We start from the raw sequence: 21142 nt of genomic DNA, 5'->3' as shown, positions 1-21142 counted from the left end.
TTTTTTTTTTTTTTTGGTTTTTCTCCGGTACCGGGAACCGAACTCATGACCTTGCACTTGCCAGGCAGGCGCTTCCTGCATATTTATTTTTTCAGCATGTGGCAAAGAACATGATGGTGTCTTTAAAACTATGGCAGCTGGGCCATGCTGGTACACACCAATAATCCTAGCTACTGGGGAGGCTGAGACAGGAAGACTGCAAGTTTGAGGCCAGCTTGGGCTACTTTATGAGACTCTGTTTCAAAATAAAAAAGTAAATAAAAATAGCGAAGGATTTAGCTCAGAGTTCCCTGAGTTCAATTTCCTACTACCTCATAAAAGGAAAAACAGCGTTCAGATATAAGTGCTGGTGTGTGCAGCACACTGGGAGAACTGTGACCTCTTGGTGGGACTGAGGGTTGCAGGGGAAGGTCACCCTGCTGTGGGCTTTCAGCTGGGGGAGGTGTTGTGAGGCAGACACCCCCTTTCCTTCCTCTACAGTGACCAGCAAAACCAGCAACATCAGGGCAAACTTTGAAAACCTTGCTAAAGAGAGAGAGCAGGAGGACAGACGGAAGGCGGAAGCAGAGAGAGCACAGCGGATGGCCAAGGAAAGGCAGGAGCAGGAGGAGGCTCGAAGGAAGCTGGAGGTGAGGACAGAGGATCTGGCCCAGTATGTTGTGTGCATGGCTGAGGGGGCGGCATGGTTGTGCTCCCAGTGGCTGCTCCTTTCCTCAGCAACCCAAAGGTTCTCAGTAGAAAGCATTTTCTAGTCAGAGTCAGCCAGCCCCAAACCGCCCTGCCAAGTTGGCCTGTCCAGGGTGCTGGACTGTAAGCCACTGCCCACACTGAGCCTGCAGGAGACACTTAGTGGGAAGGGAGGTGTGCTTCCTGTTGCCTGACTGCTAGGGCTGGTCTGCCACTTTTCCCTGTGATCTGGACATTTTCAGTAGAGGAGGAGGATGCAGGGGCTGTGGAGACTGGACAGGGAGCAAGTACTCTCCTTCTAGAAGTTTCTGCAGAAAGCAGACCTCTGCAGTTGCTGGCTGTGCTCTGCCACCTGCTACCTAGGCACCTGCTGACAACCTGGCTGGATCTCTTGGGTAATTGAGAAGTAGAGTCCAAAATATTGCACAGGAAGCTGTTGTGTAAACCTCGATACTGGACATTTTCTCCTTGAAGCAGCGCTTGGGGTTCTGAGAATCCCACCGAGGGAGGAAGTCAGCGTGTGGTAGGTAGGTGGTAGGCAGGTGGTGCTGAACAAGCCCTGATTTGTCTTAGTACAGGCAGTGATGTAGGAGTAATAGGGAGTTCATGTCAGTGCTGTTTACCTGTCCTTAGTGATTGGAAATATGTAATGATCTCATCCAGTTTTTATAAAGTAAAATGTTTGTTGTTTGTTACAGAACACCCAAATACATATAGGAGTTTTTTACTTCCTTTGTCTTGTTTTCTTTTCACATAATTTGGACCTTCCTCATTTCATGACTGAATTTTAACCCCTGCCATCCGGGACTCAACAGCATCCAAACCATGCAGCTTGACCTGCTTACTTGGGAGGAGAAAGACCTGGGTAGAATAGGGTTTTTTTTCGTCATTTTGAGACAGTGTCTCGCTATGCAGTTCAGGCTGGCCTTGAGCTCACTTTGTAGCCCAGGCTGGCCTCGAACTTGCAACGATCCTCCTGCTTCAGCCTCCCGAGTGCTGGGATTATAGGCGTGTGCAGCCACGCCTGGCTGGGTAATTGTTGTTTAGTTCCTTTCTACATAGGCTCACTTGCTGTGTCCTTTTTTGTTTCCAGCCCCCTTGCATTTCTCCACCCCAGCAGTGTGAGGAGTCTCAGGTGGAACCACTTGGTTCTTAGGAGTGCCCCAGACAGGTTGGCATGTCCCCGGAAGACGGAGCCTGTGCGTCAATTCACTTGTGCTTCCTCCATCTGGTGGCCTGCCTCTGAGGAGGTTTCTCACCCAGCTGGACTTGGGAAGGGCTGGAAGTAGAGCCCTCGGCCTGCAGATGTGTTTGTGAGGTGATCCAGTTACCCTGCAGCCAGAGGCCTGGCTGCTGTGACTTGTGGGTCCGCTCCTGCCCTTCAGGGCCGCCTAGAGCTCAGGCATTGGGTGTTGAGCCTGTGGGTGATTCGAAATGACAAATCCTAGCAGGCCAGGCAAGGCCACACATGTGGAGAATTACGCTCAGGGTCCCAAGGACCAGGCGTGGTTTTCTTCTCAGCAAAATGAGGCGGTGTTACATTGTTCCATAGGGAAGGTTTGGCATGGCCCAAGGGGTTCAGATCCTGCCTCTGTGGCTTCCTGGCTGTGTGTCGTCTTTATCCTTCACTGGGCATGCAGGCATCAGTGTTTTTCTTACGGCTGCTATTTCAGATCACACACACTCAGCTTAGAACAGCACATTCATTGTCTGTCAGTTCTGGCATCAGGAATCCTAAAAGGTGTCAGGGGGGCTGTGTTCCCCTGGCAGCTCTGGGCTTCCCTTCTTTTCTAGCTTCTAGAGGCACCTGTGTTTCTTGGCTCCTGTGACTCCAGCCTCTACTTCCATCTTCACATGTCCTGGCTGCCTGTCACACTGCTCACTGTCTTGTCAGGACCTTGTGATGACATTGGGCCTACCATAGAGTCAGAGCATGGGACATTATTTGTCTACTGCATTGTCCTCTGGCTGCTAAGGATTCACATTTTCTTTACTCTCAAAATACACTCACCTCATGTCATGGTCCCTGAAAGCCTTAGTCCACTACAGCATGAACTCATCATCGGTATCACCTCGGTGAGTGAGGATGCAACAGTGAGCTATAGGCCTGTGACAGCATTGTGGCTTTGCCTAGTGCACCATGAGGTGTGTCCTCCAGTGTGTGGCACCGTGGAGTGCTGTGGGCCACCCAGGTCTTTGCACTCAAGAGTGGTTTACTGACAGCATGACCTTCCTTTGCTGCAGCTGCTCCTTCTTTGCCCAGGATGTGGTATTTTCTGCTCTTGCATCAGGCCCATACTGCGGGGTAGGGCCCGTCCTTTTCTGAGATACTGGTGCCATCAAGGCAGGCGTGACCTTCTGGGCCAACTGGTAACCTTCTGGTTGCTGTTTTTCTGTTGCAGGAGCAAGCCAGAGCCAAAAAGGAAACACCCCCTGCTTCCCCGACCCCTCAGCCGGCTGAGGAGAGGCAGCCTTCCAGCCCCATCTATGAGGTGGGTGTTTTCATTTGGTTTGTGAAGGACTCTCGGACCTTTTGCAATGCCAGCATGGATGTTTGACCTACTGTGCTGTGTGCCCACACTGAGCAACGTGGTATGGCAGTTCAGGAACAGCAGCCCCGGAGCGTGGCGTCCTTCTCTCTGCCCTTTTTTACCTCTGCGGCTCCCTGTAGCCTGGTGGTCACTGTCTCCCTGCAGCCCTGGTGAAGTAACTGGGTGCCAGTGCTCAGTCCTGTTGGTTTTGTTGTTCTTATTTCACCCGCTTTGTGCTGTGTTGAGCTGACCACACTTCTGTGTGGGAACCCCCATCCTCCCTTGGCACCGAGACCCTGCCCCAGTGTCACTTCTGTGGCTCTGGTGTCATGTTCCCGGACACCTCCCTTCTGTGCCGCATTGGTGCTTCACACAGCCCCGCGGTCTTGCCTCTCCCCTCCAAAGTGCTGACCTGCCTGCCGTCTCCTGTGCTCTCCCCAGGCTCCTGGCACCCACTCCCATGTGAACTGTGGCCCATGTCCTGTTTCCCTCATAGCCAGTACTGGGCCATGCATTTCCTTTTTGATCTAGATACATCATTTTTATGTCAGTGAGTTGCAACTCAAGACTCAAGACATAGGGAGGCATGGACCTGGGAAAGCTGTGGGAGATGCACAAGGCCTGGGGCTGGGTGGTCCCTGGTCTCACTGCTCACTCCTTGAGTAGTGCTGCCACTACCCCATGTGGTGGTTTTGTCTTGTCAGACCACATGGTGGGTGTGGTGGACATGGCCTTGTAGCTCATTACTGAGAGCAGGGCAGCCTTGAGTTGTCCCCGGCTAGTCACGGGCTCTGGTTAGACCATGTATGGAGAAACTGGTCCTTTGATGAGGAGGCTGATGCCTTGCTGTCCCTGGGTTTGGAGGTGGATCACGTGATTGGCAACACTGCTGTGAGAAGGGATGGGGAAGGAGGTGCCATTGTAGGAAGTTTGGAGGACAGGGCCTACCTGGGGGCCCATGTACTCTGCAGTCTCCCATGGGCCCAGGGCACTTTGCCAGGGGGAAACAGTTGTCACTTCATTGTACTTTGATAGTCTGCCGTTTCTGTCCTGGAGATAGGTGCTATCCTTGGTCACCTGCTCTCCTTATTCACTGGGCTGCTCTTGCGGCCGGGTCACCTTCCAGAGAAAGCCAGGCCCTCCCAGTGGTATCATGCAAATGCCATTCCTGACCATCCGCCCTGCATTTTGTTTTCTCGGTTTTTTTTTTGTTGTTGTTGTTTTTGTTTTTTTTTCGGTTTTTTTCGGGTACCGGGAATCGAACTTACGACCTTGCACTTGCCAGGCAGGCGCTGTGCCGCTGAGCTAAATCCCCAGCCCCGCCCTGCATTTTGTGATCCACAAAGGGCACTTGGTCATAAACATGGAAACCAGTGTCACTGTGTTTTTCAGAAGGCCTATTAGGGCTTGGAAGTCATAGGGTTTTAAATTAAAAGGTGTATATTTCCTTTGAGAGAGTAGCTTTGTCTTTGAACGTGATTCTTCGGTGGTTCCCTTGCCACACTCTGGTGGAGGACTTGGTTAGAAGAGAACCTTGTCGCTCACCAGCGTAGCTGCCCCAGGCAATGGGCTGGAGTGAATGGGAAGCTGCTGGCTGGTGCTAGTGGGAAGCACCAGACAGGACAAAGACCTGAATCCTAAAATACAAGCAGGCCAGTTCCAACTCAGGCGCCCACTCTCATGGACTCTCAGGACTGACTAGAGCCCTGGGGACACAGTGTGGGGAGTGTGTGGCTCCTAGTGGGGAGGGTGGATTTTAGCTCCTTTAGGATTTGGGAGTGTTGGGGGTAAGGACTGGGGCTCCTTGGAGGAGAGACCACTCAGGACTTTCAGCTGGTGCCTTCCTGATCTGTGTCTCTTTTGCTCAATCCCAGCCAAGGCTAAGAAATATCCCCTGTGTTTTAGTTGACATTGGCAGTGAGACTGCTACTTTTTAGATGCCAGCTCGGCCCATAGGAAATGTCCATTTGACCCTTCCCAGGATGCAGCCTCCCTGAAGACAGAGCTGAGCCACAGAGGTCCTGCTGGCGGGAGTGAACCCGAGCCTGTGTACAGTGCAGAGGCCATGAACTACCCAGAAGCCAGCAGCCAGCAGGGCCTGGCCTATGCTCCGGAAGCTGTCTATGACACCACCGAGGCCTCGGGCCACTACCAAGCAGGTACTATGCCCCTACCTTTGTGCCCCTCCTGGGGGAAGGGCTCCCTGAGAAATCCCACCCAGCTCCATTCCTTGTAAAGAATGTGTTCAGGGTTCCTGTCTGCCCAGCACTGCTGCCCCTCAAACTCTTCATTTCCCTGTTGGAATGGTTTTAGGAACAGTGGTACCCAGTGGCCCTGGGAAGGTCTCTGGGATTCTGGGACACAGCAGGGTGGAGGGCAGGTCTGGAGTTAGGAAGGGAGCCTCCGCTACTCTGCCATGTCCTCTGGACATCAAGCTCCTGTCTGCTGCAGGACAACCTTAAAGATGACACTTTCTTCAGCTTGAAGGTGGTGCAGATATTCCACTTAGGTCAGTGGTGGTGAACCTAAGGCGTGCATGCCGCAGTGGGTACACGGAGCCCTTTCTGTTGGCACACAAGCCAAGTTACTCCAGCAGCCACGCTTTGGATAATAGTTGTTTTTTCTAAACTAAAGCTTCAGTATTCAGGTTTAATTGCAATATTAGCACTTTGTGATAAGTTAGTGGGTTTTGTGTTACAGTGTGGGTAGTAGGTCTCTAAGAAGTTTGCCATCACTGACTTAGGTGAATACTACAGGTGGATTTGTTGTCCCTTAAAACTGAGGTTTTCTAAGGTACACCAGGTCCAACACAAGCCCCTTGTCCCACATGGAGCAGTGTGGTTGGTACAGAGAGCAGGGGCCACCTGGTCTGAGAGCACACATGAGGGCGAAGCCTCTTAGCTTGGCAGGATCTGGGGCATTGATTGCCCTTTCTCTTCCTTCTATTCACTTCAGTGACCTGTGACTTTCTCTGATGATGCTAGATGTTTTGCTTTTTAAAAGTTGCACTCTAAAAACAGTCAGTACTTGCCAGGAGGACCATGTTCCCTGGGTAGTGTCAGAGCTGGGAGTCCATGGACTGGCTCTTGAAAGCTGGAGTCTTGTCTTTCTTCCATTTCTAAAATGTGCCTCATTTCCTACCTCCTGCTGCCCTCAGATGGGAGCTCACTCACTGAGATTCTTTCCTAGCAAGTACTCCTGCCCCAGATCTTGGGAATAATTGTGTGAAAAACAGTCACAGAGGGGAGGTGCCCATGGGGACCTCGGCTGCTACTCAGCTGTCCCTTATTTCCTTTCAGAAGACAATACCTATGATGAGTACGAGAATGACCTGGGCATCACAGCCATCGCGCTCTACGACTACCAGGCTGGTGAGGCACCCACGTGGCTTCCTGCCAGCTCAGCCCCTAAGAATCTGACTCTCTAGTGATGCTACACTTTTTATTTTGAAATAATTTCGGTTACAGAAAAGTTCCTACTACAGTGGCAGGAACTCCCTATGCTTGTCTCAACCAGGTTCCATTTTTCTGCACATGTATGCACACACATACCCACCCCAATTAGATTTAATTTCAGAACCCTTCGGGAGCTGCAGGGTCCCCATCACCCCTAAATACCCCAAGCTTGGTTTGGTAGCATATGCCTGCAATCCCAGCTATTTGGGAGACCAAAGGCCTTGAACTCATGGTGGGCAGTCCTCCTGCCTCAGCTTCTGGAGTGCTAGGATTACAGGTGTGCATCACCATGCCTGGCACGTGTGTCTTATTTTTATTTTTGGGTGGGTTCTCTGACATTTTGGCATCTGTGTGTATGTTTGAGAATACTGAGTTCATCTTGTGGCCCCCATTCCAGCCCATCACCAGGGCTCCCTTCTAGACCCCTGCTGTGCTCAGAGCCAGCCTCCCTGACTGCCCCTCCTACATGTCCTCCTCCTACTGTGCCCTGTGGCTAGTGGGCACCCTTTCCTTGTATTCACCCAAGGAAGGTGGGAAGAAAGCCAAGTTGCTATGAGTAAACTGATTTCTCAAAGAATGGTGCCTGGCTGGGGTGGGTGTTCTGTGGAGGACCCTGCCACGTTTGTACATCCCAGCCTTAGGCTGGTGGTGGCTGCCATCTAGATCTTGGCTGCATGTTCCTCCGAGCGCACCTGGAAGTGTTTTGTATTTGTGTCTCTCTGTGTGCTCTCTTCTAGCGGGTGATGATGAAATCTCCTTTGATCCTGATGACATCATCAGCAACATTGAAATGATCGATGATGGTTGGTGGCGTGGTGTATGTAAGGGCCGGTATGGGCTCTTCCCAGCCAATTATGTGGAGCTGCGGCAGTAGGTGGCCGGCCTGCCTTCCGGTGCCTGCACGAATTCACACTACAGATCATGCCTTCGCTGGTTTGGGGTTTTGGGTTTGTATTTTTGTTTTTGTTTTCTTTTCTGAGGGTGGGGAAGGGAATATACATATTGCTTTTATATTTAATACTTTTGCTGATGCTTTTGAAAATGTTTATGCCACAGAATTTGCTAATATATTGTAATCATGATCCCTAGGAGGACTTTGGTGATTGTTTTTGAACATATTTCCTTGTTTTGCCAAATTGACTGTCATGTGTAGCCACTTCAGGGGCCTGTGGCTCTCCTGAGGTCAGTAGTGCATGTTGTCCATATGTCTGTCGTGACAGTCGGGTCTCCCAGGACAGATGTCCGTGTCTGCAGCTCCGGGAGTGCTGCCCATGTAAGAAGCTCTCCAAGGCATCAGTGTTCAGAAGCGGAGGGAAGGGACCTGGCCAAGGGTCAGATTGGGGGGAACCGCTGGAAGGGGTGCTGGCTTCCTCGTCAGGCGGGAGACCCCACATCGCATCCCATGCGACCCCAGGTTGTCCGAGGCTTTCTCCTGTGCCGCTGTCTTGTCTCATCCCTGTCTCCGTGGCTCTCCTGACACCTGACTCCTGACTCCTGCCCTGCTATGAGGTTTCACCACATCCTTCCACTGTTCCCTCACTGCTTGTCTCAGGCCCTGGACCACAGTGAAGGGCCCTGGGCTTAGAGGTGAACCTGAAGCTAGTGTTGGGCCCTGGGTGCCACACAGGACTGCTGCCCTGTCACTCAGACTCTCGGCTCATGCAGTGGGGTGTGCCGTGTGTGGCTGCGTGGCCCCCAGTTGGGGGAGGCAGGTGCCTTTTTGGTGTGAACTGCCAGAAGCATGCCCTCATCAGGATGCTGTGCATTTTGCCAAAATCTCATGTTCAGTTAGTGAAATTTGATTGACCTGGCTGAAATACAACTGGGAGTGAGCAAGTGTTCCTTCCCAGTGTGCCACGGTGGCATCTCTGAGCCACTGTGCCCATATTGCCTGCCACTTGCAGAGGGAAATAAACGCGTGTCCTCCCCAAGACACCAGGACCAGTCCTGTTTGTGCACATGATTGGGGGACGGGTGTCTTTCCAACAGATCCATAGAAATGTGTCAACTGTTGGGGACACTTGATGGTCGTGATGCACGTGTTTTCTCTCTGGAAGTGATTTCTGCAGTGTCCTTGCTTTTCCACTATTAGGTTGGGTTTTATATACAACTCATTGTATCTGGATTTCTGTAGCACACCTCATAGGTATGATTTTTTAAAAAATTAAATATTCAGAATAAACTTTTTTTTGGACCCATTTGCTGCATGATTTGCTCTGATACTTGGTCTTTTGTTCTGCAGTTGAGGTGGCTTTGTTGATCCGTGTCCCATGCTCCTTGAGAGCCCTGGCCTGGACCACCCTCCAGCCAGTGTGCCACACATCCTGCTGCTGCTCAAGTCAACCAGAGTCCCCTTCTCAAGGGACCTGCTACTCCAGAGGCACTTTTTAATCACTGAAATACACTCTCACATCACCAGTTATTTGAACAAAGTCTCCAAACAGAGCAGAAGATGCCATATTTGACCATCACTTCTGAGCTACAACTCTCCAAGTGAATCCTTCAGTGGGTACAGAGTAGCCAGAGGCGGTACTTTCCTTCAGGACACAACACATCAGGGTCATCACATCAGGGAAGTGGTGGCTCTGGGCAGAGGGACTGGTGTCTGCAGCAGGGGGCTGGCTCCTGGACCTGCCCTGGGCTGTGGGCAGTCTGCTTTAGTAAGGAAGCAGTCAGTGGACCAGGTACCAGCCACCTCTTTGGAAACCCCAGGGCAGTGGCTAGGGAGCTGGTGCCCCACCATGGTTTCCAAGGTGACACGCAGACTTTTCTTTATGAGTGGCTCCTGGACTAAGTGCCCACACAAGAGGGCTTTGAAACTTCAGGAGAAGCTGCTGTGCCATCCCTAGAAGCAAGGGGAGCATAATACAAATTGTAGACATTGCAACACTAGTGCATTCTTCCCATTTACAGAAGCTGAGAGTGGCACACTGCAGCTGTAGTCTTGCTGTAGGCGTAGGCCCAGGACCCGGGGTTCCAGGCACTGCCCTTCCTGTCTTGCCAGGTCCCTTGACTTTTCCTGCCTGCAAAGCAGGGCTTGGAAACCTGGGTCCACTCATACCCTGCCTGCCGGGACCTCCTGTAGAGCCTCAGCCTGTGCTCATATGCCCCTCCAGCCTCTGAGCTGGCAGCAGCACCCCCAGCACCCTGCCTTGGCTCCCACTTGGTAAACAGAGCTTTGCTAGTGGTGTTTGTGGGATACAATCCTGAGAGCCCAACTCTCTTCCCACAACAGACCTGGCGCATTGAGGGGTTCCCAGTGGAGAGGCCTACTCTGCATGTGATTATTCTGTGGGGGTGGGAGGAGACTGCTGCCACCTGTTGGGGAGGGTGGGCAGGTCTGAGCATGGGTGTGACACGATGAGTGTGTAAAAGGGTTTCCACGGGCCCACTGTCCATTTGCCCTGTGACCACAGGTGTGGGCTCGGCAGGACCAGGACACATTGTGGACAGGTCTGTTTCTGTTTTGCGGGTGACTCTGTATGACAGGGAGCCCATGCTTCTGTAGTTCTCCCTCACCTTCCATAAGAAGTTCATCCCAAGGACCCCTTTGGTTTGAGGAACAATCTGGAACTAGGCTGCTGGGCAGCTTTATGCTCTGAGCCAATGGAGGATGGAGGTCAGGAAGTGGGCGGGCTAGCCTCTCTCGATGCTCAGGTGTGAGGAATGATTTTGTGGTGTGTAGGGAGCAGAGATCTGTAGGAAGCACTGCAGTCCCTGCTGGCCACTTTGGGCAGCCCTGGTGTGTGCACAGAGCAGGGAGAACTGAGTCCAGGTGAAACCTCTTGTCATGCATCTGGAAGATTTGCCTGCTGGTGCTTGTTCAACCAAAGATGTCCAGGGAGGGACTGCATAGTCAGTATGTTAATGGAGCCTCTCCTAGGTGCTGGGCCTTGCAGGTACAATGTCTTGTGAGAGGGCACTGGCGAAGAACAGGTTCCACTTTCATTATTGTCTCCAGCTACAGTTTGGGCAACCAAGAAGAGGACGTTGTGGTCCGTGGGAGGCTTCCCCATAGAGCTGTGCCCTGTGCTCTTGTGCCCTGCAGATGCTGAGAGTCAGCAGGTGCTTTGCCACCAGCACTGGCTTGCAGATAGATCTTCATCTGTATCTGAAATCAGAATTAAAAATAGTCTCAACTAGCTGAGGTGGCACACTCTTGAAGTTGAGGCAGGAGGATTGTTGCAACTTTGAGGCCATCCTAGACTACATAGTGAGACCCTGTCTCCAAAAAACCGAAACAAAAGACAGCTACCTCTTTCTAGTCATGTACTTGAAAGAGTCATTTTACTTGCTTGAGTGTGGGATTTGCTGGGACACACCTTCCCAGCTGGATGAGCCAGGCACAGTGTCACAGGCCTGTGGTCCCAGCGCTCAGGAGGCTGATGCACCAGACTTGCCTGAGCCTAGGAGTTCCAGGCCAGCCTGGGCAACATAGTGAGATCCAGCTCAGAGCAACAACTGGGTGTATCACAATAGGGTGTGATGATACATTTAGTAATTTGTACTTGCTTTTCTTGAGACATCAGGACCCCTTTAGGTTCTTGCCTCCAGCGTTTTGAATTGTGTTTTTTCTTGTTAGCGCATTAGTTATTTCTTTTGACATGTTTGTTCTGCTATGGAAAGAGCAACCCGCTTTTGATTGTGATTGTGAAAGTGACACTAAGTAAGGAACCTAGTCAAATACAGTAAAAACAGTCTGAGTGGTGAGGTTGTTTTTCCCTGAACATTATCGTTGTTATAATAGTACTTATTCAATTAATGTTTAAAAATCACATCAGTTGTCATTTGTGCGCTGTAGGATTTCCCACAAACATAAGCCACCTCTAGATTTAGTATTGTTAATGTTGCCACTGTTAATTAAACTTGCTACTGTAAAATAAAGAAATAATCACCTTTCGGGCGTGCTGTGAGATTTTCGGTTCTTATTAGGCCCCAGTACCCTCTCCTGGACAGAACAATGGCTTCCCAAAGATGCCCACATCCTAATGGCCAGCACCTGTGAGCATGTACTGTCTGGCACAGAATTAGGTGCAGATGGAAGCAGGCACGGGGAGGGGCTGGGGAGTCAGTGTTTAAGTGGGACAGAGCTTCAGTTTGGGGAGATGAAGTTCTGGAGATGTTCGTGATGATGGCTGGACAGCAGTGTGAGTGTGCTTAACACCCCTGACCCATGCACCCGAACATAGTTCAGATGGGAAGTGTTACGTGTGTTTTACCATAATGAAAAAATACTTTTTTTTCTTTTTTTGTCTTTTCGCTGTGCAGTTCAGGCTGGCCTTGAGCTCACTTTGGAGCCCAGGCTGATCTCGAACTCACAGCGATCCTGCCTCAGCCTCCCAGGTGCTGGGATTACAAGTATGTGCCCCCATGCCTGGCACAAAAAATACTTTTTTTGTTAGTTTGTTTTTTGAAGTGGGGTCTTGCTTTGTAGCTCAGGCTAGCCTTGAGCTCACTATGTAGCTAGCCCGGGCTGGCCTTTAACTTGTGGCCATCCTCCTACCTCAGTTGGGCTTATAAGTGTGTGACATCATGCTCAGAAGAAAAAAACGTTTAAATGGAGATGATTTTACATTTTCTGTGTGAACCCAGGGTAGCCCTAAGGGGCCTTCAGAGTGGAAGAGGGAGGCCTAGAGTTCAGAGTCACAGTGGTGGGATGGGAGAGGGACTTGACTGACTTTGCCAGCTGTGAAGTTGGGAAGGGTGGGTAGGATCCACAAGATCTTCTAGCAGCTGGAGACAGGAGGAAGCGGATTCTCCACTGGAACCTGCAGGGAGGAAGGCAGCCTGGCTGTACCATGTCTTTAGCTCAGGAAGTCCCTTGCCAGACTCCTGACTTTCTTTATTTTTGTCCCCTTCCCTCCATCCCCTTTCTCTCCCTTCAACTCTTGCTTCCCTTTCCATATGCAAAAGCTCTGTTTCCATTTTTTTTAACTTTTTTTTTTTTGTGATCCTCTGGTCTCAGCCTCACGTGCAGGGATTATAGGTATGCACCACTGTATGGGGCTTAACCCTTAGCAGTTTTTATGTGTGCAATATATTGCTTTTTTTTTTTCTTTTTCTTTTTAGACCAGGGTCTTGCTATGTAGTTCAGGCTGGTCTTGAACTTGCTATGTAGCCCAGGCTGGTCTTGAGCTTGCAATGATCCTCCTGCCTCAGCCTCCCAACTGCTGGGATTATAGGTGTGCCACCATACCTGACTTGTGTAGAATATATAGTTTTTAGCTATAGCAACCATAGTGTATGACAGATCTTCTATTTTATTTTTTGAGATGGGGTTTCATTATGTAGCCTAAACTGGCCTTTGAAGTTAAAGTTCTGCTTTGGTTCCTGAGCAGCTGGGACTGTAGTTATGTACCACTGTGCCTGATTTCTCCTTTTTAAAGGCTGAATAATATTCCATTGGCTGTATGGGTCACATTTTGCATAACTCTTCATCTGCAGGTAAACACTTGGGTTCCTTCTACCCTTTAGCTATTGTGAGTAACCATGCTGTGAACATGGGTGTGCACATATCTCTTCAAGACCCTTCTTTCAGTTCGTTTGCACATATTTGCAGGCATAGGATTGCTGGATCATATGGTAGTACTCTTTTTCGAGGAATTGCCATCCTGCTTTCCATACTATTATTTTACATTTTCACCAGTACTATACAAAGTTACCAAATTCTCCACACCCTTGCCAACGCATGTTAATTTCTGTTCTGTTGGTGGTGGTGGTTTTATTTTTGTCTTTGATACTAGCCATTCTAATAAGTGGTCAGATGCTTATATATTTTATTTTATTTTATTTATTTCTTTCTTTTTTTGGTATTGGGAATGGAACTCAGGACCTTGCGCTTGCCAGGCAGGTGCTATGCTGCTGAGCTATATCCCCAGCCCAAATGCTTATATATTTTAATCAAACTTTATTTTGAGATAACTATAGACTCACGTGCAGTTGTTAAAAGTAACACAGAGAAAGCCTATATCCATTCCCACTTACCCCGAAGGTAACACCTTGAAAAACAGACGATGTCCCAGCTCAGATGCTAACAGAGAAACACAGTAGATACAGGGCTCTGTCTCCGCCTGGGCCTGACCTCTGTCCCACGCCAGCTCCTCCTCAGCCTCTGGCAGTTACTAGCCCGTTCTTCATTTCTATAATTATGTTGTTCAAGAGTGTTCTGTGAGTGGGATCTATGAGTTTGTGACCTTTTGGACTAAGGTCGTTTTCCTGCTCAGTATTTGACCATTCACCTGTTGGAAATCATCTAGGCTCTTCCAAGTTTTTGGCTACTAAAAAAATAAAGCTGCTGTAAACATTCTTGTACAGGTTTTTGTGTGAACGTATTTTCATTCTTCTGAGATAATTGCCCAAGTGCAGTTGCTAGGTTCTGTGGTAGTTTGTAAATTTATAAGAAACTTCTAAGACTTTTCAGAGAGGCCGTTCTATTCTGTATTTCTGCCACCATTGAGTAAGTTATGTAATTTTTCTGTGTTGCTTTCTGGCATTGTCACTTTTTTATTATAGTCTTTGTGAGAAGTGGGTAGCATTATCTCATTGTTTTACTTTTTGGATCGCTAAATATTAATGGTTTTGAACATCTTTTTGTGCATTTGCTTGCCATCTGTCTGTTATCTCCAGTGAAATGTCTATTCAGGAGTCTGGCTGATTGTAATTGGATTATTTGTTCTTGTTCTTGTTTGTTTTGCTCTGTTGAGTTTTGAGGGTTCTTTTTATGTTCCAGGATCTTTTACAGAGCAAGATTTTGAAATCTATTCTTCAGCCAGGTGGGGTGATACAAGCCTGAAAGCTCAGTTTTCTGAGAAGCTGAGTCAGGAAGATTGTGAGATCAAGACCAGCTCGAATCATAAGAGTCCCTGTTTCAAAAAACAATAACAAAAATCTCCAAATATTTCTTTTTCATTATGCCGAGGATGGGCCCCAGAGCCTTGTGCATGCCAAGAATGTGTTCTACTGAGCTGTACCCTCAACCCCAGCATTTAAAATTTTGGTTTTAGTTTTTTGAGACAGGGTCTTGCTGTGTAGTTCAGGCTGGCCTTGAACTTACTATGTAGTCCAGGCTGGTTTCTAACTCACAGTAATCCTCCTGCCTCAGCTTTCTGAGTGCTGGGATTATAGGCATGTGCTGCCAGGCCCAGCTAGCATTTTTAATTTTGATGAAGTCCAATTTATAACTTTTTCCTGTTCTTTGGATTGTGATTTTGAGAACTAAGAACTGTTTGCCTAGCCCTTAATCCTAAAGGTACTCCCCTGCACCCCACCCCCGGCTTTCTTGTACTAGGAATGGAACCCAGGGCCTTATGTGTGCTAGGCAAATGCTCTGCCACTGAGTCACACATTCAGCCCTCTGCTGTTATTTTGTTTAGTTTTACATTTAAGCCAGAAATCCATTTGGGGTTCATTTTAAAAAAGTTATGAGGCTTAAGTCAAGCTCATGCTGTGGTCTGTTGCTGCCCAGTGCCCTCAGTACTGTTACTGGAAAAAAAAAATCACCTTTCCACCACTGAGTTGCTTTTGCACCTTTGTCAAAAATCGTGTTAATTTAAGCATGTATGCATGTGTCTATTTCTGGGTTCTCTGTTCTGTTCCATTGACCTAATTATCTCTACCACCACCACCTAGGATTGTTTGCTTGCTTGCTGTGGCTCTATACATTTTGAAATCAGATGGACCGATTCTTCCCACTTTAGTCTTCTCTTTCAAAATTATTTTTCGTATGTAGTTTCTTTCTCATAGAAATTTTAGAATTGTTTGTATCTACAAAAAAATTCTTGCTAGGATTTTGATAGGAAATTTGTTGAACCTGTGTGCCAGCTTGAGAACAGACATCTTCACCACATGGAGTCTCCCATCCATACATATGGTATTTCTCTTCATGTATGTTGATCTTTATTTCATCAACACTGTGTAGTCCGTACAAAGCCCTGTGTGTGTCATCTTAGATATACACCTGAGTATTTTTCAGCTGCAATAATGGCATAATAATTTTAATTTCAGTTTCCACATATTTATTACTAGTCATTAGATTTTTGTATATATATCTTATATCCTGAAACTTTGCCAACTATTGTTAGGTTTTTTTGTAGAAAGTTTTCTAGAAAGTCACTTTGTATATTCCTTGGACCTTATGATACAGTAAGTCATACCATCTCCAAACAGGGATAGTTTTACCACTTTCTTTCTACTCTGTATTTTCAAATCTCTTATTTCCCTTTCTTGCTTTTGTTGCAGTGGCTAGAACTTGCAGCCCTGTGTGAGAGGGTGAGAGTAGACAATTTTGGTTCCAGTCTAACAGGAAAGCATTCAGTCTTTTACTATTAAGTATATATGTTACCCATAGGTTAGTTTTGTATGTTTGTATTAGCTTGGGTTGCTGTCACAAAAAACATTCTATACAACTGGGCTTTTTTTTTTTTTTTTTTTTTTTTGTCTCTTTGAGACAGGGTCTCGCTATGCAGTTCAGGCTGCCGTTGGGCTCACCTTGTAGCCTAGGCTGGCCTGGAACTCCCAACAAACCTCTGCCGCAGTCTCCCGAGGGCTGGGATTACAGGCGTGTGCCACCACACCCAGCACAACTGGGCATCTTAAACAAGTTTTTTCTCTGTTCTGGAGCCTGGAAATCCAAGATCAACATGCTGGCAGATCAGAATCTGGTGAGGTTGGTTTCCTTGTGATCTCACATGACTGAGAGAGATCTTCTCTCTGTATCTGTTCTTATAAGGGCACTAATTCTATTCAGAGTCCCATCCTTATGATCCAGTCACTTCCCAAAGGCCCAGCCTCCCAACACCAACATGGTGGGGACTAGGACTTCCACCTGTGAAACTAGGGGACACACTCAGTCCATAGCTGTCTGTCAAGTTGGGTGAGTTCCTTTGCCTCTTTTCATGTCTGTTTTTCATTTCCTTTGCTCCTACCTTCATCCATGAACTGCAGAGATGTTCTGGTAGCCAGTCTTCAGCCCAGCCTCCAGGGCCCTCATTTCCTGGACTCCATCCCTTGTGTGACTTTTCCTGTGGGGAGGGGCTGCCCCAAGTCAACAGGAGGACACTGAAAATGGTGAAGTGGCTTCCCAAGTTAGGTTGATGCTGCAGTTTCTGTTTGCTGTTTTATCTCTTTTTCTTAGAAAAAAGCCAGTAGCCCATTATGGGGATATAGACAGCTGTGTGGGGAGGTCTATGTGAGGAACCAAGGCCTCCTGCCAGTAGTGGTATGAGTGGGCCACTGTGGAGACAAATCCTCCAGTCCTAACAAAGCTGGTGACATCTTGACCAAAACCTCAAGGAGGACCCTGAGCCAGAACAATTGGCTGTGCTGCTGCTTAATTCCTGGCTCTCAGAAATACCATAATAAATGTCCAGGACTGATTGCAGCCACTGAACTTCGGGATTCTTTATTTATTTGGTGCTGGTGGTTGAACCCAAGGTCTGGTGCATACTGAGCACTACTAAGGTACAGCCCCAGTTTTAGGCTAAGTCATCAGCAATAGGGAGTCAGTAGAGATGTTTGAATTTGCTGTGTGAATACAGCGAAGAATGGGGCACAAATTCCCCAACAACACGTTGCTGGGCTAAAGGGCATGCCCCAAGTCCGCCTGTGGGGGCAACAGGTGGATCTCCTCAAATATCTATCAAAGTACTTAAAATCCCTTTCCTCCCCACCCCCAGTTCTACTTTGAAAGATTCATCTTTTATAAATGAGACTGCACAAACGTCTGTTCATGGGTCTGGTTTGGTCCACTGTGGAACATCTGTTCAGAGGAGCTGGACAGCTTGGGAAGGGGACAGCTGCTTGGGAGCCATCATCTGGCAGCAGTGCTGACCGGCTTGGGGAGTTTGGTGATCTCTAGTAGTGCGTTAGTCACTTTTCCACTGTTGGGACCAAATACCTGATGCCCACAACTTCCAAGGAGAAAAGGTTTATTCGACTCACTGTTTCAGAAGATTCAGTCCATGGCAGCTGGTTCCAAGGCTAAAACATCACGGTGGAAAGGTATGGTTGGAGAAAGGCTGCTCACCTCATGGTAGCCAGGAAGCAGACAGAGAACAAGAGAGGTAGAGGAGACAAAGGGTCTGGAGATAACCATATAAGGTGTGATCAAAATATGTGGTGAGTAGTTAATTTGTTATAGTAAAAGATACATTGCTATTAATTCCTCTCAAAATGCTCCCTCTTGCTTTGAATACACTTTTTTCATCATTCTTGCCATTTTCTGAAGCAGTTGTAGATTTTTGTGAGTATCATTAGGAGGTGTGATTAAAAATTCAATGAATGCTACTGCCAACATAGGAAGGTTCATAAAAACATGATGTGGCCTCATTCACTGTATTCACTGGATCTGGCATCATGCTTCTTCAGGATCTTTCCTAAAGTCAAGTGACCATGAAAGGTAAACTTGAGTCAGTTCAAGACATAAGGGTAGTCATAACAAAGCAACTACAGATGTTTGTATGCCCTTCCAGGACATGTACCCAGTGACCCACCTCCCCATCCAGACCCCACCTCCTAAGAGTACATTCAGCTATGAACTCACCAATGGACTAGTCTGAGGAGCTTAGGGTCTTGTAATCCAGTCACCTTCCTAAAGACCTACTAGTGAGCACATGAACCTTCTAGAGAACATTTTTGGGGCTGGGGATATAGCTCAGTGGCACAGCACCTACCTGGCAAGCTCAAGGTCCTGAGTTCAAATCCCAGTACCCCCCACCCCCAAAAGAACATTTTTGACCCAAACCATAACAAATGGAGATGACTGTGTCCTCTGACAGCGTTTTACTCCCAGGCCCCCAACACGCCTTCATACACATGCACCTGCAAGTTCACAGCAGCGTTACTTTTGTATTTTAATTTCGAGTAATTTCAGATTGAAGAGAAGTTATTACAGAGAGTTCTTGTATGTCCCTCACGCCAACCCAATTTTCCTCTAAGACCTTATTTAACCATGGTACACTTACTAAAACTACAAAGTTAACATTGTAATTCTTTTCATTAAATAATGGAATTTTTGATCTCATTGTTTTCTTGAATGGCCATTTTCTGTTTCAGGATTTAACCCAGGATTTAATCCACATTACATTTATAAAAGCATTGGCTTTATTTTTCTTAAAAAAGGTATACCTGTACTGAGATACAGTCTGCTTATCATATAACTCATGTTTAGGGGTACAGTTCAGCGGCTTTTGCTCTATTCACGGAGTTTTGGAAATACGACTGGCAAATCCCAGAACATTTTCCCATCCAAGTACTAACCAGGCCCGACCCTGCTTAGCTTCCGAGATCAGACGAGATTGGGCGCATTCAGGGTGGTATGGCCGTAGACTCGCAAAACATTTTCATTGCAGAACGTAAGAACTGTCCATTTTCCTACTTCTATCGCCCCTTGGAACCCTAGAATACTTCCTCTTTCTATGGATTTGTCTGTTCTGGATATTTCATGAAAGAGACTCTTACAATATGTGGTCATCTGTGACTGGTTTCTGTCATCTAGCATAATGTTGAAAAACGATCTTTAAAATTTTTTTATTTCACATTACTAGGTGATAGGAAGATAGAAGAACTTTTGCAAATGGAAGGGGACAGGGATGGAGTGGGGGAAGGAAGGGAGAAGAGGGGAGAGGATAAAATAGTGCTTTTGAGATTCATCTAAGATGGCAAATACAGCTCTAGCACCCATTTTCATAGTTGAGTAGTTTTTCATTATATGAATGCATTAATATATACTTACCCTGGGAAGTAAAGAGAATGACGATGTGTTATGTACCTGTACCAGTTCCTCACAGTGAATGCAATCATCATGTACTGCAAGCGTATACTAACAAAATTTTTGTATTACAGGCTTCATTTTTTAGGGCAGCTTAAGATTCGTAGAAAAATTGAGAGATCCAGCGAGTTCCTATACACCTGTCCTGCACCCCACAGCCTCCCCACCATCAGCACCCTGAACCAGAGTGACATCTTTGTTATAGGTGGTGCACCCATCCCCAATCCGTAACTACGTTGGGGTTCACTTTTGGTGTTGGGCAGTCTGGATTTGGACTGATACTTAATGACACTGGTCCCTATTGGATCACGTAGAGCAGCGATGGCAAACTTTTGAGAACTTTCAATGAGGCAAACAGCCTGCTGCAGCATGCGTGCCAGAGGTTCACCACCACTGATGTAGAGTATTTCACTGGCCTACTAATCACCCCTAAATAATTTTTGATAGTAACAAATCAAAATAATCTAAAGACCCATCCATGGATGAATGGATAAATACTGTTTTACTTTTTATTAGTACACATTTGCAGTACATACCTAATGATTACATTCATTGTGAGGAGTTGATACAGGTACAAAACACACCTTCATTCTTTTTACTTCCCCAGATAAATACATATCAATGCATTCATATAATAAAATACTACTCCACTGTGAGTCTGAGTGATCTAGAGCTACATTTGCCATCTTGGATGAATCTCAAAAATACTGTTGAGTAAAGTAAGCCAGCAGTAGGAGTCACGATTGCCAACAGCCGTACAGTACCCATGGCAGTGATGACAGCACTCATCACGTGGTTTCTGCGTGCGGGACACCATTTCCTTAATCAGGATTGCTACTCGTCAGGCATGAAGCAAAGAGCTTCTGTAGATGGTTTTAGCTTGTGCATAATAATACTACATAGTGCTTGTAGAGGGATGCATTTTCAGTAGCGCATAAAAACCTTCACACAATGAACACAAAGTTCCAGGCAGTGGTTATCTCTAAGTGGGAGGGAGCAGGAGGGGTTTTGAGGATATCTCTCATGTCATGTTCCTTGTCTTAACCTGGGTGGTGGATGTGAGTGTTCATTACTCTTCATCTTTTTGGTGTGCGTGATATATTTCATGGTAATTTCAAAATTTTTTTTTTGGTACCGGGAATTGAACTCAGGACCTTGTGCTTGCCAGGCATGTGCTGTGCCACTGAGTTATATCCCCAGCCCCCACAGTAATTTCAAAAAGAACAAGACTGGTGCAAGAGAATGTAGAATGAGCTACATTTGGGATTTTCAAATGATTCATCCCTATATGCTCACAAGTGCATGCACTAGCCCTGGAAAGAATTGAAAAGAATCGTTAGCCCCAGCACTGGTGAAGGCCTTGGGGGCTGGGGAAGAGAAATGCACTTTCTCTGATCCCTTTTGAATTTTCTACCACATGTATTATTACCTCTTCATTAAAAAATTAACCAATACTTGAATGTTACTCCTTTTTGCTTTGCCTAGCAGTTTTCATCCAGGACCTCATTTGCATTGACAAAGGTCCTGGGGCTGCCTTGTCAGTGTGTGTTTTGAATGGGACCTTGGAGGACCAGAGCAGTTCTTCGGTTTGTGCTGGAGGCCTGGAATCCAGGAGGTGGCTTCCAGATAAGGTTCTTCCTTCCGTGGACAGTGAAGCGTACTGCGCTTGTCTCCCTCTGCTCCCCTGGGTCAGCTCCTTGCTG

General features: G+C 47.4%; 1 protein-coding gene across 3 annotated transcripts in view; it reads left to right on the top strand.

Annotated features, from left to right (window-relative positions):
- The window catches only part of Cttn (cortactin), a 36032-nt gene extending 27149 nt beyond the window's left edge, over positions 1-8883 (top strand). For 2 of the 3 annotated variants that reach the window (XM_005384232.2, XM_005384233.2), the window contains exons 13-17: positions 481-629; positions 3090-3179; positions 5200-5377; positions 6518-6589; positions 7411-8883. In XM_005384232.2, coding sequence (XP_005384289.1) covers positions 481-629; positions 3090-3179; positions 5200-5377; positions 6518-6589; positions 7411-7547 — 626 coding nt within the window. In that variant the 3' untranslated portion in view covers positions 7548-8883. The remainder of the gene's footprint in view (positions 1-480; positions 630-3089; positions 3180-5199; positions 5378-6517; positions 6590-7410) is intronic. The other variant, XM_013514240.1, reaches the window with a different exon arrangement.
- The last annotated feature ends 12259 nt before the right edge of the window (positions 8884-21142 follow it).

This window comes from Chinchilla lanigera, unplaced genomic scaffold, assembly GCF_000276665.1.
Source record: "Chinchilla lanigera isolate Chin_1 unplaced genomic scaffold, ChiLan1.0 scaffold00021, whole genome shotgun sequence".
NCBI classification, from domain to species: domain Eukaryota; kingdom Metazoa; phylum Chordata; class Mammalia; order Rodentia; family Chinchillidae; genus Chinchilla; species Chinchilla lanigera.
Note: the sequence above shows the minus strand (reverse complement) of the source record. Positions and strands in the feature narration are given on the sequence as shown.